We start from the raw sequence: 18,025 nt of genomic DNA, 5'->3' as shown, positions 1-18,025 counted from the left end.
TATGTATCATTAAGATCAGTGTCTAGGCCCATATTACCAAATTACTGTGAATGCAAGCTGACGTCCATGGCCAAATGATAATGATGTGTTATTTATTTATTTATTTATTTTTTACATTTGTAAAGCGCACTGCAGCCCTGAGGCATAGAGGCGCTGATAAGTGGTGCTTAAGAAGGCTTGATTAAGGGTTACAAAAAAGCCACCCCAGAGGAGATCTTAGAGTATACAAGCAGAGTTACAGATACATAGGTCCAAGGTAGCGAAACAGAGAACAGGCACATTAATTGAAGAGACTAGTCTTGATGGCCTTGCGAAAGGCCGTGTGAGAGTCGAGTCGTCTGATGTGCGGTGGAAGGGAATTCCAGAGGGTGGATGCCATGGTGGGAAAGCTTGTGCCACCAGCACGTACTCGGCGGGTTTTTGGCACAGTTAGTAAATTGGAGTAGGCCACTCTGGAGGGCCTGGAAGCACAAGGTTTAGAAAATCTCTGGGCGAGATATATGGGGGCCAGATCGTGAAGACATTTGTGCGTGAGGGCAAGGGTTTTGAACAGGATTCTTTCCTTGACTGGGAGCCAATGGACCTGACGCCTGAGGTCAGAGATGTGGTCCCTGCGTGATAGTCCAGTGGCGGCCCTTAGGGCATTGTTTTGGACTAGTTGGAGTTTCGCTAGGTTTTTTCCAGACGTACCTATTAGAAGGGCGTTGCAGTAGTCCACTCTTGAGCCAATGATTGCCCTGGCGATAGTTAGGCAATTCTGTTGGGAGAGGTACGGTCTGATTGCGTTGAGCAGTTTGGAGTAGTAGGCTGAGGAGGATGCAATGGCATTGACCTGCCTGTTCATGTTCAGGTTCGAGTCCAGGTAGACACCCAAGGTCTTGACTGTTTGGGATACAGGGATATGAATGTTATCTATGGTGAAGGAGTTGTATTGCTTGTCCAGCTTGCCCAGGGTGGACGGGGAGCCAATCAGCAGAAGCTCGGTTTTCTCGCTGTTGAGGCATAACCAGTTTTCTGCCATCCAGGATTGGATGGTGGTGTAAATGGAGTTGAGCGTGTTCAGGTCAGACAGGTAGTCCCCAGAGAGGGGGATAAGCACCTGAGTGTCATCAGCATAGTTAGTGTATGAGATGCCCAGGGCGTCTAGGATCTTGAACAGCGGCCTCGTGAAGAGGTTGTAGAGGGTAGGGGCGATGCATGATCCCTGAGGGACGCCACATTGGATGATGCTCGGGTCAGCGCAGGAGGAGTCGGAGAAGACCTTCATTGCTCTGTCCTGCAGGAAGGAGGTTATCCAGTTGCAGGCAGTCGGGGAGAAGTTGGCTGCGGTGGCAAGATGGTGGCATAGGGTCTTGTGATCCACCAAGTCGAATGCAGCTGATAGGTCCAAAAGAAGGAGTAGAGCAGGTTTGCCTGCATCTCTGAGGTCGTCCATCTGGTTTTTGAGGTCAAGAAGTGCCGTTTCGGTGCCATGTCTTGGCCTGAAGCCTGACTGCCGAAGACCAAGAAGATGGTTATCTTCGAGGAATTTTTGAACTTGCAGGTAAGCTGCTTTGTCCAAGATTTTTAGTAAAAATGGGACAGTGGTAATGGGTCTATAATTCCCTGGGACCGAAGGGTCTAAGGAGGGTTTTTTGATAAGCGGACGAACCCATGCTTCCTTGAGCTCAGCTGGAACATGGCCAGACTTGAATGAAGCATTAATGAAGGCAGTGATGAGGGGGACAAGGGCAGGGGCACAATCCTTGATCACCTGGGCTGGGCAGACATCCCCTTTACAATTGGAGGGCTTGATGGATCTAAGGAGGGCAGCGACTTCGGATTCAGTCAAGTCCTTGAACTCAAACAGAGGGGCTTGGCAGGTGTCAGCTGGTGGAGCAGGGGAGCCAGTGTGTTTGGCTAGAAGGTTGTTGAGGGCTTTTTGGTGTGCAAGGATCTTGGAGTGTAGAGTGTCCAATTTATCCAGCATGGCGGATTGAATTTTGTTGCACCAGGCTTCATCTTTTAGGAGAGTAGAAGGGGGGGACGCAGGGGTCTCGAGCTCTCTAAAGATGGAGAAGATTTCTTTGGTCCCTGATTTGGCTTCTGAAATCCTAGTGTTGAAGGAAGACGCCTTAGCCTTGATTATGGAGATTTTGTATTCAGTGGATAGGGCCTTAAAAGCGGCTTTGGTGGTGTCATTGGGGTTATTCTTCCAGGCCGAGAGTGCAGCTCTTTTTTTTTGACGTAGCTGTGAGAGCTCCTGGGTGAACCAGGCATTGGTATGTTTGACCTTTTTTGCTTTTTTGAGGGTAAGAGGGGCTGCAGTGTCTACGGCCTTGGTGATGATCCTTTTGAAGTTTTTAGCAAGTATTGATGGATCATTAGAGAAGGGCGGAGAAAGTGCAGGTACGAGGAGATGTTTAGTAAGGTTCTCCTTTGTGAGCTGCCGAGAGCTTCTGGTGAGTGCGGCAGGGAGGGAAGTCGCTGGTCTAAGCGGCCCTTTTGAAGTGGAGATGTCAAATTTGATGCAGTGGTGGTCAGACCAAGGGATAGGGGAGATGTCTTTGACCTCAAGGGTGCAGTTGTGGTGGGCAACCCAATCTAGCGTCCGCCCTTTAGAGTGGGTAGGCCTGGTGATAGATTGGGAGAACCCAAGGTTGGAGAGCGCTTTATTGAGGGCAGTGGCGTGGGAGTCCTTAGAGTCATAGAGACCGAGGTTAAAGTCACCTAGGAGGATAACTTTAGATGAGCTTTTTAGATTGTCTGAGAGCGAGTGAATTAGAGCTTCATGGAAGTCAGTGCTCGGCCCAGGCGGACGGTAGACCGCATGGAAAGCAATGGTACAGGTGGCTGAGAGCTGGAGTTTGAGCAGAAGGTAATCAGAGCTCTGACCCAAGTCTGCTTGAATCCTTCTGAGTTGTAGATTCTCCTTGGCAATAACAGCCACCCCCCCACCTCTATGAGTGGAGCGATCTTGTCTATGGATGGAATACCCTTCCGGGATGGCAAGTGAGAGGGCAGGGCCAGATGTATCGTTAAGCCAGGTTTCACTAATGAAGAGTAGGTCAAGTTTATTAGAAGTGATAAGGTCGTGAATATCGAGAGGGTGCGCCGGCAGGGACCGTGCGTTAACTAGGGCACAGTATAGTGTGGTGTCCTTAGGTTGCAGGGTGTGGTCGGTGGTGGCTGGAGTTGTCACAGTGCGAGTTGGTGGTACAGGGCCGGGGGCAGCATTAATACCAGGGGCAGCAGTCATGGAGATCGGCAACAAAGTACAAGGCGCAACAGTATTAGCAGGGGCAGCAGTCATATAAGCAGGCACCAAGGTACAGGGCGCAACACTTTTACCTGGGGCAGCAATCATAGAGACAGGCAACAAAGTACAAGGCGCAACAGTATTAGCAGGGGCAGCAGTCATATAAGCAGGCACCAAGGTACAGGGCGCAACACTTTTACCTGGGGCAGCAATCATAGAGACAGGCAACAAAGTACAAGGCGCAACAGTATTAGCAGGGGCAGCAGTATCATATAGCACTTACGCTTAAGCACTTTATATAGAAGAAATATGCATACAATATCACCCAACCCGTGTTGGTACTCATTTAGCGACCTCAGAAGGATGAAAGGCTGAGTTGAGGTGTTCAAGAACAGACCAAATCAGTGACTCACCCCCTGAAGTGTGCCTGAAATAAACCTTTAATGAGTCTAGCAATTATTGTATAGAGTTCCAGAAAGACACATTATTTGGTATTCCTATTATTCTTATTTAGGGTCACTGCTGAAAGTGTTAGACTTATGGAACCCATGTCATTTTTTTTTAAAGGCCTGAACAAGAAAGCTGGCCAATCCAGAAGCAAAGAGACAGATGGGGCCTCATTACGAGTTTGCTGGTAAAAAATGGTACAAGTTTGCCGGCATGCTGGTACTACCATTTCCGTGTAGCACTGCTGCCGGAATCAACGGCAGATTCCGAGTCAGCGTGCACGCTCATTCCGGCATGCCGGAAACGTTAGCACTGGCATGCCTGTAATGGCCCCAAAAGCCCTGATACCGGCATCGATGATGCCGCAGACACCGACTCCGGCACCTACAATGCCGTAATTACCGGTATCGGTATAACCAGCACCGGAAGCAATGTCATCGCGCCAGAACAGGAAATTAACCATTGCAATCCTCATTCTACAGGAGTCTAACTGGAAAACCAAGTAGATACTGACAAAGAAGAACATGTCAGCTAGGCAAGGCACCGTCTGTCGGCACAAACCCCGTTTCAGAGAGCAGGAGTTCAACATGTTGGCAGGCACACTTGTGGACCATGCGGATGTGGTGTTCTGCGCTGATCTGCGGTGGCCAGCACAACTTAGAAAAAAGGCCATTTGGGAGGAAGTGGCCAGCAAATTGTCGGCAGTGAGGACAACACCCCGGATCGTCTGAGATTATCAGAAGAGGTGGGACGATCTACGTCTCCGTGTCCACAACCTCCTCGCTGCATAGCACAGCCAGGGGCTGGCCACAGGAGGTGGTGCGCCATCCCCCATCAAACTCCAGGCATGGGACGAGAACTGCAGCACCGTACTCCACATGGAGAGCAGAGAGGGAGTAGGAGATGTGGAGACGGGAGCAGCGACATCCGATGATGACGGTGAGTGTCCGTTACCGTAATCCCAAAGTCACAGCACACACCTTGTATCCCCAATGCCAATGATGAAGTCCAAATGTCAAGTAAGTGGCACCAGAACCCTGCTGCATTTCCACCAACTGAAAGCCTCCTTCTACACAAGTGCAATGTAGCTGCCAGGAAGACAAGCAACAAACCCCACTGACACACCCCACATGTCCCCTGTATTGCCCACACAAATACCATCTGCATGCACACAGACACACAGAACTGTCCAACTGCTGCGGTCACCACCGTGCCACTACATGGCCAAAGCCACCTCATGTCAAGCTGCACACGTCACCGGCACCCGTTGCATACCTGTCACACCCACCATGTCCCTACACGCAGAGTCAACATCAATTCATCAACGTATACAATGGGAACACATCAGTTTGATAATCAAACTCCACATGGCACACAGCCCCTGTGGCATGGCCACAACACCCAAGCCACTAGACACCAGTACCCCAGCCAACAGACACTGCGCACTGCATGGACACACCACAAGGATGCTCCCACACTGCATCCCCCACAAATTCATGTGTGCGCCATGCCAGTCCCTCCACCATGTCCATGACAATGCACATGACTCTGAATGTACTAGCATCGATGTATATCAGATGGATTCACACCCATTACTAATGCCCTGCCTCACTGTCCTCCACAGGCACCTCATCTGACAGCGAGGGTGAACATGCCACCACACCCCAGTCCACTGCTGCACATCGCCGCCACTGCGAATCCACCGCCTCTAACCAGGAGCCAGCCACCTCCACAGCAAGACCTGAGCATGCCACGGCATCTTCCGCAAAGCCACCCCACCACCAGGAAACACATGCTGCCAAGCAACCCCAGCACCCACCAACACCTGACAGAAAGGCCGCCCGGCAGTCCACAACAACTGCCAGCAAGGACCCCTGGCAGTCCACAACACCTGCCAGCAATGACCCCCGGCAGTCCACAACAACTGCCAGCAAGGCCCTCCGGCAGTTCACAACACCTGCCAGCAAGGACCACCGGCAGTCCACAACACCTGCCAGCAAGGACCCCCGGCAGTCCACAACACTTGCCAGCCAGGACCCCTGCCAGTTCACAACATCTGCCAACAATAACCCCCGGCAGTCCACAACACCTGCCAGCAAGGCCCCCGAGGATGAGGCAGAATCCCCAGTGCACACCCTGCAGGAGGAGGCAGAATCCCCCGTGCACAGCCTGCATGAGGAGCCAGAATCTCCAGTGCACAGCCTGCATGAGGAGCCAGAATCCCCAGTGCTCTGCCTGCAGAAGGAGCCAGAATCCCCACCACCCAGGCAGGCAACCATACATGCAACACCAACAGATGGCAATGGAGCACACAGCACTGTGGATGCCAGTGGGCTGGACAGACATATGCAATGTTGGACATGAGGATGAAGCTGTGTTCTCTCCCCGAGGCCCTCGGAGCCCACCTCCCTTGCCACTAACTGGACTCAGACACATAAGAGATATTGAGGAGCGCTTCACTAAAATGGTAGAGCAGCAGCAGGCAATGCACGCCTTGATCACCCAGTACCTCACAGAGGCACAACTGACACAGCAGACTATGCAGGACTCCATGCGTAACATGGGATGTTTACCACCTGGCGATGCGTGTGCGGTAGGGGAATGGAGTGATGTCTACTAGAGCTGAGTCCATTAACATGTTGGTGAATGCTATCGCTGAACAGCGGCACACCATCACCCCAATCGCCCAATCCTCTAGCACAACACTGACCAGTTCCATCCAGCGTAGCCCTTTGCGTCAGTCACAATGACTCAATCGGCCACCAGAGGCTCACCCCATCCTCAAAAAAGGTCCCGTAAATAGGTCAAGTGACTACTGCATGTGGGGAGGGAGTAGTTGGGGAGGGGTAGTTGGGGTAGTGGTGGAGGGGGTGTTGGGGTATTGGGTGTGGCGGTAGTGGGGGAGGGGTGTTGGGGTATTGGGTGTGGGGGTAGTGGCAGAGGGGGTGTAGGATGTGGGGTTAGTGGGGGAGAGGGTGTTGGTGTATTGGGTTTGGGGATAGTGGGGGAGAGGGTGTGGGGTCAATTTAACAGGGTAGAAGTGTTAGGTATAAAAGTTCTAATTTGTACATAGTTTATCCTCATCCAATACACATGGTGTCGAAAACAAACATGGCTGGACATTGCTTCTTCAGTATGTGTCAATTTAATCATGTAGTGTCCAGTGCCCAGTGTGAACCATGCCCAGTGCCGTTTATTCTCCAGTCCATCAAAAGTTGTGGTCAATTAATTCTTGACAAGTTGCACATCCATCAGTACTATTGTGACGCTGAGGAATTCCAGCATCTCCTTCATCCTTAGGCTGCATCATGTCCATGTCAGGGGACAGGGGGACGTTGCGCCGGATGCACATTGTGTGGCATGGCACATACTAGTATGATTTTTCCCACCTTCTCTGGCCCGTAAATGAGGGCTCCCCCGACCTGCTGAGGCAGCGGAACCGGGCCTTCAGCAGGCCAAATGTCTGCTTGATGGTGACACGAGTGCGTGCATGTGCACGGTTGTAGGCCTCTTTGTGCCTGTTGTGTGGTTGCCTGATGGGGGTTATGAGCCAGCCCATCAGGGGATAACCAGAATCACCTGCATGGGAGCAAGAGAAAGGGTACTTGTGATTTATTAGGTCATTCCATGTAAGCAGTAGCTCTAAAGTGTTCATCATAAAATGCAACTAAGCACAGGAAATCGTAACTGTACATGGCATGTGTCATTCTCTATGAACCCAGTAAGTGAACTTAGGGCTAATCCATGGGTGGGGGGGGGTGCAGTTGCTGTCACATGGCCCACTCAAAGTGGACCTGCACTCTCACAATTCAAGTACAACAGACCACAATGGTATTGATTTTCCAATATTGTGTTACCAATGGAAATGGACTGTGCATTTACAGTGTCAACTCACACATTTGCCTAATTTGCTTCATGTAATACAGTGGTATCCCCAGTAAGCATTCAACATATACAGGTCTCCGTGTACATGTCCATCGACACCTTCCCCCATTTGACTAGGTCAGATCTCCATTGGTAGTATGTATCACGGGTGATGGGTTACGTTACTGTGATACGGCGGGGTGGATGTTAGCATGCTGGAATGAAGCTACATTGGATGTGTCCCGCAGCTCTCAATCATATGTTGGGTGTGCTCAATAATTATGTATTATTTCATTGTCATACTTGACCCATTCTACTTGGAGGTGTTCCTTAAGGTGACATGACAGGCATACTGATATGCGGTGTACCTCGGACTGAGTGCAGTGACTAAATTTTTTCAGTGTGGCAGACGGTTTTCTCTCTGGAGGAGCATCATGATTCGTCATTTGCTTTGCTGAGATCATGCATCTAATGCATTTCCACTGGAGGGTGGTGCATTGTGGTACATGTGGTTTGTGTTTTGAGATGTTCCTGATACATGTGGTGGTGTGAGCACTGTGTCTGTTGATTGCATGTAGACACGGCTGTGAAGGCCTTGCACAACTGTATGCATTAGCTCTATTGCACATTCTCTTACATTTACATAAGTCACAGTTCAGGGCACCTAGTACACTGTGTGTGGTCTTGTTCCATTCAATGTGTGAGGTTACAGGTTGGGCAGGTTGGGAATGATGCAGTTGCTTGGTCTAATTCCTCATCTGACTTAGCCTTCTATTGCCCTACCCAGTCTCTCTGCGCTTCAGTGCATACCTGTTGATGTTAACAGGTTCTTGCAGGAGTGATGATGGATTATTGCATGCAGTGTGCACTTGTGCTCCTCATCCATGCATTCCTATGCTATGTTCCGACACCCCTCATGGCCCTGTGGTTAGACTCACCCAGCAGACAGGTTGCCTATGCTGTTCATCCCCCCGGCCCGAATTCAACACCCCTCATGGCCCATCCAGCTGACAGATTGCCTATGCTGTTCACCCTCCCCCTCCATTTAAAACCCCTTGTACCCCTGTGGTTAGATTCACCCAACAGTGATGTACGATGTCTAGCGTGTCGTGCCATGTAGCAGGGCAGCGTGGAGTTGCACAGCACCATGGCGTCATGTGTGGAGCCAGGGTATCTTGCACAGCAATGCATGAATATTGTGTGTGCATCGCACACCATCTGGACATTCAGGGAATGGTACAGCTTCCGTTGTGGTACACTACCTCCACAGCATGCCGGATAACAAGCTCCACATGTGTGTAGTCGAGCGCACCTATTACATTTGACATGTCTGCAAGTGCAGGGAATGCTATTTTGGTAGCATTCACCTCTGCCGCATTCCGTGGTAAGCTAATGTGGTCGCATATGTGGGACAGAAGTGCAGCTAGCACCTGGGTGAGCACACGGGAGAAACAGGTTTGGGAGATTCCATGAAGCTGCACCACTGCGTGCTGATAACTGCCTGTGGCAAGGAAGTGTAGCACAGACACTAACTTCAGAAAGGGGGGGATGGCTGTCCAGATGGTGATTAGGCTCACCAGGTCATCATTTATGAGGTCCACTATTGTGGGGATGGTGTCCCTGTCCAGCCAGTACAGGGTGTGGATCTGAGCAGGGGTTAGATTGAATGGGTTGGCCCTTAGGCGAGGGATTGTTGGCTGCCTGCAGGGTACAACTGCCTGCACAATGGGTATTCTCGCCCTCCTTCTCCCCTGCGCCTCTGCAGCATACTCTAGCGCATTCCCTCCTCAAGGAGTAGCTGTGCATGCATGTCCTCCAGCTCCAGCAATGCTAGTGCTAATGGAAGCATTGTGGAATTGGGAGGAGTGTGGTGTGTGGGAGTGCTCCTTTTGTGCTGTGCCAGACTCCATTGTCTCCACCTGTGCTGATTGTGAGCACTTGTGGCAGGTTTTGACACACCAGATTCCTATTAACGGTTGCTCCGTGATGCCGGCGTTTACGGCATCATTTTATCCATTATTACCGGCATGTCCATGCCGGTATTTGCATGTCCATTCACCTCTTAATGTGGACTTCATTGCGGCATGCCGGTGTCACTGGCATGGCTGCCGCATGTCAGTGCTGATACCGGTAACGGTGTGGCAAGGGTGTGGCTGGCCACGGTGTGTCCCTGTCAATGGCGGTCACACCGGCATCGTGACTCAGAATACTCCGGTCCAGTAAAGGATGCCGGTACGGTGATACTGGAATCGTTTTTACCGGACCGGCAACCTCGTAATGAGGCCCACAGTCCCATTGACCCTAGGATTGCGGCTTAAAGGAGGAGTCAGCAACCACACCAACCATCTCTGAAAGTCCCAGTAAGTCAGCATTTCTCTCTATTCCCATATATGCTGAGAATACTGGGATCATGGGAACTAAGGGATATCCTACAGTTTTACTAGATTGGAAGCCCTTGTCCCCTAAAAGTGAATGACTATCAGTGAGATCTGCTTGCCCAAACCACAAGGGAGGGTTTTGCGTAGCAGGCACACCCCTCTGGTCTCACTGAAGGCGATTCCCCCTTGGGGAGAAGGAACTGGATTCGTCCCACATTTGGTTAAAGACTTAATTTTAACCCTGCAAAGAATAACTGCTTGATGATGGAACCTTTGCGGTCTTCAAAGCTAACAACCAGAAATACGAGTTAGCTTAATTAAAGGTATTACCTCTGCAAAAGTTCAAGGGTTTTTTTATCACTAAAAAAGTTGCACTTGATTAATCCAAGGGTATCATTTTTAATGAGTGGACGGACTGTTGTCAGTTGGAAAGCAGGCTTCAAAGGCATGAGGGTTTTGGATCCGTGTCTCCTTTCCCAGCGTGCCATAGGCCTTGCCGACATGTCCTGTCAGCAGCTCGCTCAACCTCTTCCCAGTTACCGTCCCTCGTGGCCCGGAAGGCCTATTGGTGCATTACCAAAGGAACTAAGCAGCGTGAGGCAGCCAGATTGCCAGGGCATTGTCTCCCAGCGCCCCTTGAATCCGGGAAAAAGTAGAAATTTGCCAGCATCCATTACCGTCCTGCGGGCAAGCACTTCACCACAGTGGGCAGTACCAACAGCATTGCCACTGCTGGTATGCCTCTCTGAACCCCGGATCTTCATAGCCTCTTAGTGCTGACCTTTTTTCAATTTCTCCAGCAAACCATTATCACATAGGGAGTGGTAGGATTAGCAAACAGGATTGGCAGCCGTGTAAAAATACATGGCGACCCGTAGGGAGACATTGCAAGTCTTTGCCCAGTGCGCATATTTTGTACATTGCTACTTCTATAAACTGGGCAGAGCTAATGTAACACTGGGTGGATGCAAGATACATTTTCCATGCTCTGTTGTTCTCCCTTTGTAACCCTTCCAATTAGCTAATGGGCCACAGTAGATTTGAAAGTATGAGCGCATGTGGGCAGAGTTCAAAGCATATTTGCATGATTGCATCCCACCCTGGTCATTTAGTGCCTTTAGCATAAAAATTGAAACATCCATGTTTCACGTCATTTCTTTTCCCCAATGTGACAAAAGAATGTCCATAAATCATATTTTTTCATGCATTAGTGGGGCATATTTCTGGTTCGCACCCAGGGAAGGCCGCTCAGCCAATCAGGCCAGACATTCGCAGCCCGCTGACCCAGCCACCCAAGGCCCTTCCACGGGTGGCACCATTTTTTATTGTTTTGTTAATGTGGTGAGGCAACAGGGAGCCTCTGCAATATGAGCGTGATCTGCAGGTTCCAATCCCCACAAGGCCAACTCAGCCTTTCATCCTTCCGAGGTCGATAAATGAATACCAATTTCGGTTGGAGGATATTGTATGTAAATATGCACTCTTTAAAGTGCTTTGGATGAAGGCGCTACTCAGCCTTTCATCCTTCCGAGGTCGATAAATGAATACCAATTTCGGTTGGGGGATATTGTGTGTAAATATGCACTCTTTAAAGTTCTTTGGATGAAGGCGCTATTTGAATAAACATGTCATTATCATATGGCGGTGGCCATCTTTTTTTCCTAAGGACATCGGCTGTGCAAGCAGCGCAAATCTCCTGAGGAAAAATAATGAAAGCCATTCGCACCCCATATGAACCCCGGGGTGCAAATGGCTTTCATGCCCTCTCAGGAAGGCGGACATGGCTGGTAACGACCCACAGCCCGAGCTGAGGTTCTCGCTTCGCTCAGGCCTGCCTTAGCTTGGGCTGGCAGACCGTTACTGACCATGCCCACCCTCCTAAGCGGGCACGAAAGCCGCATTCATTCAAGGTTAGTATTGTAACAATCTGATACTCAGTGGAACATAACCTAGAACACAAACCCTTCATAATGTTCTAGATGTGACATCACAACTGGTAAATGAAATGATGCAACCGTCCCTTAGCTGTGGCATCATAATTGTCCGAACGTATTATGAGCCATTAGTTGCGATGTCAGCAAAAACAGTTAGCTTGAGAGTTTGACCTTAAATCTAGGGGCTGCATTATGAGTTGGGTGGTAATACGACCGTCGTTACCGCCGTGGTTTCTAGCAAAATTACAGCTGCATTACAAGTTGTCAGGAGTACACAAACACACCGTAAGCGTTAATGGTAATTCCATCCGGCAGAATTACTGCTGTAAATGAGTTTCGGGCAGAAATTCCACCTACATTGATGGAAATTACCATTACTGACAGGAACGGGAAGTCTGCCAGCAGCAATTTAGAAAAATGTAATCCACTGTGAATCTCCCATTTTCCGGTGTCATTCAGAGACAAGAGTTGGTAGGAGCATGTCCCAGGAAAAGTGGAAAGCAAAGGTGGCAGAGATGAAGCTACAGAAGCACAAATTTGGTGAGGGTGAACTGCAGGTGCTGGTCGATGAGGGTGTCACTCATGCGGCTAAGCTATGTGGAATCAGACAGCGGAGGACCTCTGGCCAGAGGAAAGCTGCCATCTGGGTGAGCATATGGGACAAGATCGTGGCAGTGGGCATTGTCCTACTAGACGGTGAAGACTGCTGCAAAAGGTCAAATGACCTGAAGGGCAGGGTCCACAGCCTCATCGCCAAGCACAGGCATAAGACATCCGCCACAGGAGGTGGCACCGTGGAACCACTCGCCCTGACTCAATCGGAGGAAAAGGCCAGCTCATCCCTACCTCCCACCACATCACCTCCATCATATTGGAACAGCAGGAGATGAGCCCTATGTGGGAAACCAGGTATTACCCCAATACGGCATTGAGTGTATGAGAGACGATATGCACTCAGACAACCGTATCGAATGTGCCCTCGCACTGAAAGGGTGGAAGGATGTCTCCACACACCATTGGACATCGAAGACCTATACGTGAAATCGCACAAGGGCCAAGTGACATCATGAAGGAAAGACACAAAGACCCACTGAAACGATATGCAAATAACTAAATGATAAATATGTAACTAGAGTGATTAGAGAAATATGTAATTGAATACAAAGAAATCATATGTACCAAAGAAATAAGTGAGGAGAGATAAAGTGAATGTACAAACGCAGAAACGCAAGGTAGCTGTGAAGAGGGAAAAACCGAATTTCACTTCCCTCCCGACGGGCCAACCAACCGGAAGAAGCACCCCCGACAGAATAACCAACGACCGTATGAGGTTGCACCAATCCCCACTGCTCCCAGCATGAGCACGCACCACGAACGGTACCCAGCCGCCCGACCATATAACCCTGCAATGGTATGGACTCTATCCAAACCAAGCGACAACAGTCAAGACCGAGCTGGAGATGATTATATGGACCGAATCGACTGAATCTCCCGAAAACCATGCTGCAGGTCGTTAGAGACACCATGACAACATAGCTGCGTTGGACAGGAAGCACACATGCAACCTGCACATTCGAGGCACTCACACACCAAACCACACGAAGAACACGTGCGTACAGTTCGATGAGTTAGAGGAGGGTGACATATACATACTGTCTGCATGTTCATTATTTTGCCACTTAGGTTTGCTACAGCACAGCAGAAACGCAAGATGACAGAAGAGCTTGTGTATATGCTTGCAGAAGCTACACACTATTAACCCTATCAATGGACCGGAGCATTCAAGGGACCTAACCGACCATGACATGCCTTAAACCTATGGATAATTATGCCGAATGCCGGAGCCGAAGTAGGCCTTAGGAAAATCCAGCAAACCAAAATCCTCTCTCAGACATCCCAAGCCGCAAGATGCTGTGCAAGCAGAATAGCCCTGGCAGGGACTGCAGACGCCAAGGACATGATGTTGCAAGTGACATTCCTCACCCAGCGCACCACGGTGAGAGCGGCTACAGGAGAGAATATTCCAAGCCAAAATACAAATTAAGTCAAAGTAATTTGGCCTCACCGACGGTCTCCTCACACGTGACTTGGCCGAACTGACACAATGCCAAGGCCTGGAAGCTGGGAAGGCGCGGCTGTCTCATGACGGGGACCGAGCTCGCAACAAATTGTAACAATCCACATACAGCATTTGCTGGGAATGGGCCGCTCTCATGGCATTAGCAGAAGCACCCCATTGTAACACACAGTCACATAGTCATACCTTATCGATACACACTGTACGTAAGCAGATGTCTTGCGGGCTAGGAACAACGGTGGTCCCAGGCTTGGGGGCCCGCAGCCTGACCAATGAGGACACCGGGGGCTAGGGACTGGCGGCGGGAATCCCCAACCAATCATTGGGCCTCTAATGTAACACTTTTTAGGTAGCAATTTTTAGGGAGGATCCAAGTACACCACCTGACACCATGGCCACCAATAAACATGCTCTCTATATGTCCCTATAGTGGACCTACCTCTCCGGGAGCCAACCCAGAGTGGCGCTTGGTTTGGGGAAGGATTTTGGTAAGTGACGCTGATTGTGACGTCAAAAGTGTACAAAAGTGGCTTGCGAGCCTAAAATCAGCGAGATGTGCCTGGACTAGATTTTGCTGCTTGCGTGTGATCCCTGCTTGTTTACTATAATAAAATAGCAGTAACCCTTTGCTCCTTGTGTGCACCTCGACTTTGTTGGGACATTGGAAGGAGTTAGGGCCTTCCGAGAGCTGGAGGTCCGCGGAATTTACCCTAACAAGTTGGAGGCCCCAGCGAGATCGTGTGTGACGTTGGCTCGGCAAGGCGCTGCCCCCTCTGCAAATTGCGACACAACCGGAAAGCGCAACTGGAGAATTGACCGTCGGGAGCTGACTTCATAAACATCCCGCCCGCGGTTGGCGAGTGTCCAGACGTGGTCCAGAGGAGGCGAGACGAGCCGAGTGGGAGGGGAGCCAGCAGCCGAGCGGAACCGGGAGACGTCCACCTAAAGTAAGTGTGGTCCACACAACAAGCAACAATCTATTGTGCAGGTGGGGGGAGGATGTGTAAATAGGACGGAGGGTGGTGTAACATTGTCATAACGTTCGGTACCGAGGCGGTGGTTGGCACGTGTATCGTAGTAGGTAATGGAGCAGAGGCAGTCTCTTCTTGTGTTAGTGAACGTTTTGGGGGTGGAGCAGCATGTCCCCATGTGAGAGAAGGATTGTTGCGCCGATAGGTCTGGACAGTGAACACATGCGTAGGGGCGTGGTCTTCCTATGAATCAACATTGTAGCTCGGTGAATAGATGTGTATTTCCTATTAATTGAGCATTCTAGCTTGATGAGTAGATGTCGGATTCCCTTAAGATGTAGCTGAAGCTATCTTAGATTGCGGAAGGTAGTTGGCTGGTTAAGTTTCTATGGTAAGAAACGTATCACACGTCAGACGGCGCAATGGGTGCAGTTCAATTACAAGACAAGTTGATTGATGATGTATACTCCACTCCGGGGGAGGTGGGAAGACAGCTATGGGGATTTTGGATTTTTACATGCAGAAGTAAAATGGCGGGATTGTTGTGTGTAATACGTGCACTAATTGGTTGTGAAGCATTAGCTTGGTGACGTCACCCATAGGTCATTGCATAGGACACTGGGTTATCAGCGAGCGCGGGGCTTGCAGCTCGGCGCTGAAACTACAGGACAGGTGAACAGGCGGCCGTGCGCAGAAAGCACCGGCACATGATCGAAGGGGCATGCCGGGCAGACCTCGTGAAGGCGTGGCGGTATAAGAGTACGCCGTGCAAGGTGTGAGGCTGCAGGGGGCTTTAGACATTTAAGGGGCGTGCCGGCTGCCCCAGTGAAGGCGGGGAGGTATGAGTGCACGCTGCGCAAGGTGTGAGGTCGCAGGGGGCCTTGGATTGCGAAGGGGTGTGCCGAAAAGCAGCAGCCCTAGTGAAGGTGGAGCAGCACAAGAGTCTGCCACAAGGTGCAAGGCCGAAAGAGGCCACAGGTGTTGCTAACTGAATATTGAACTGTATAACAAAATACATTTTTTACCCTTGCACTGACAGCAGAAAGTCAAAATCCTCAACTCGAGGTCAGGTAAAATTACAAACAAACAATGATGTACCACGGGGAGGGGGAGGGACATCATACGGTGGCTACGGGACCCTAACAATCCCAATTCAGCACATCTGTAAAACGCTGGCTATTTATAAAGATAGAATAGTGAAATACAGCGTAGAATGGACTAAGGGTACGGATGGAAAGACAACAGTACCATGGCTGCCTAACGGTAGTTTCTCCAAGGATGTGCTGCAGTCACTACTCACCTACCTACACAACATGTACAAGGGGAAGAAGCTAGCTAACCGTATGGAAATATTTGAGTTGTGACGTATGTTTCAGGGGTATTGATGGGATGATGAGTGTACAGGAGATAAAAGAAGGGGGAGGGGATTCCTGTGTCCCACCTCCTGCACCTCTCAGCGTTTTCTCAGGCGATGCAGAGGAGCGGGAGGAGGAGGAGCAGGGATTATATCCGATTAGAGAACTGAGAGAGGCTACAGAGCCCCGAGAATTAACCGCTGCAGAGGGCTATTCAAATTCCACATACAAGCCGCCCCCATACGCGTACGCCCACAATGCCCCACAAGGTGCGGGATGGGCAGAGGCAGACAGCACAGGTGCCGATGGAGGCGGGCTGCGGCAGGCGAAGAACAAGTTTGCTGGAATTGGCCCGGATGAATGGGTAGCAGCACAGGTGCTCCTGAAGTTACAAGGGACTACTACAGGAGAGGCAGAAGGGGCAACTAAGGCCATAGAGGAATTGGAGCTGGGCCAGGGATGCAGAGGAAAGTCAGTGCATGACGTGAGTGTAGGTGAAGTGCGGGAAGAAGAGGAAGCGAAGTTAGAAGCGAAAATAGTGGAATTAAAAGAGAAAAGGAACGCGTTAGCGAAACAACTAGATCAAAAGGAACAGGAAAAGCAGTTGGAGCTAGAAAGGAAGGAGAAGGTGGAGCGGAAAGTAGGGAACGTGAGGCATTACTGGAAAGGGAGCAGAGAGATTAAATGGAGAGAAACACAACGGGAGGGAGAAGCCAGGTCAGTACGGAGGCGAGAGGAGGTAGAATACAAGAAGAGGAAAGAGATGAAGATGAACGAGAAATGGCATTTTGGAGGAGGAAGATATTTTTAGAAAACACACGTAAGTACGATGAAGGAAGATTGAAGAAGCTAAGGCTAGTAAGGGCAGGGGGAGCATGAAATCAGAGAGATGACAACGAGAGAGTGCTACGAAAAGTAAGCGAAGAAATTATAGGAGAACTAGATCGGTCAAGGGAGGACGAAATGGAACGGGAAGAGCAACAGAGCCGACAGGTATCGAAGGGGTACACGGGGAGCGGCACGAGAATGGCAGGGGTGCACCCGAAGGGGGCCGGAGCACCGAGTAGCGAAGGGGGCGAGAAGAGAATGCAACTAGCTTTACAAATATTGATCTTGAAAGTCTAACTGTGTGTTACCCACTCCCATGCAAACTAACATTCTCAGACGGATTCTGTAGTGAGGAAGAGGAAGACAGTAATGATGTAGAAAAGGAAGGGCTTAACAAACTTTACATTACACCAACAGGCACGGGAATGTCATGGGAATGCAGGACACAAGATGAAAGGAGCGGCGGACAGCACAATGGCAAAACGACTGAGGACACAGCAGCAGCAGTAGCCCCGCATACACCCTACACGAATAGGCTCAGAGACCTCCCCGGACACAGACGAGATGGGACAGCTGTAACACACAATAGGGGACACACCTGTCATCGGAGTGGGCATTCAGGAACATGGGATGCCCCACAAGGGTCACATAATATAGACATTACAGACATTTGAGCTGACATGGAAGATGAGATAGGACCCATCCAGATACGACAGTATAGACGGTCACCTGAACAAAGGGCTGGTTATACACAGATGCCCCTATTAGAGAGAGAGGGGACAAGGCCACAGTATGTACCCTGGAAACACACAGACAAGGAAAACATTAGGTACAGGTTACCGTCTTTAAGTGGAGGAGCAGGAAAATGGATATACGAAATGGGAAAATTGATGGCGGGGCACAGGTTGGCAGTGGGGGACGTAAAGGGGTTGC

The 18,025-nt window shown here is 50.2% G+C and overlaps 1 protein-coding gene across 1 annotated transcript; it reads left to right on the top strand.

The window, feature by feature from the left end:
* The first annotated feature begins 4,563 nt into the window (after positions 1-4,563).
* On the top strand, positions 4,564-6,049 carry LOC138505144 (brain acid soluble protein 1-like). Its single transcript, XM_069625427.1, has 2 exons — positions 4,564-4,624; positions 5,310-6,049. Exons 1-2 carry the CDS (start codon positions 4,564-4,566, stop codon positions 6,047-6,049), a joined length of 801 nt encoding a protein of 266 aa, XP_069481528.1.
* The last annotated feature ends 11,976 nt before the right edge of the window (positions 6,050-18,025 follow it).

This window comes from Ambystoma mexicanum, chromosome 11 (assembly GCF_040938575.1).
Source record: "Ambystoma mexicanum isolate Mex_15411 chromosome 11, UKY_AmexF1_1, whole genome shotgun sequence".
Lineage (NCBI taxonomy): Eukaryota > Metazoa > Chordata > Amphibia > Caudata > Ambystomatidae > Ambystoma > Ambystoma mexicanum.
Note: the sequence above shows the minus strand (reverse complement) of the source record. Positions and strands in the feature narration are given on the sequence as shown.

Excerpts from the sequence above, each read along its gene's own strand:
- LOC138505144 (XM_069625427.1), top strand. The coding sequence starts at position 4,564 with ATGGAGAGCAGAGAGGGAGTAGGAGATGTGGAGACGGGAGCAGCGACA. Across the intron at positions 4,625-5,309 it reads AGCGACATCCGATGATGACG|GCACCTCATCTGACAGCGAG; the intron begins GTGAGTGTCCGT and ends TGTCCTCCACAG.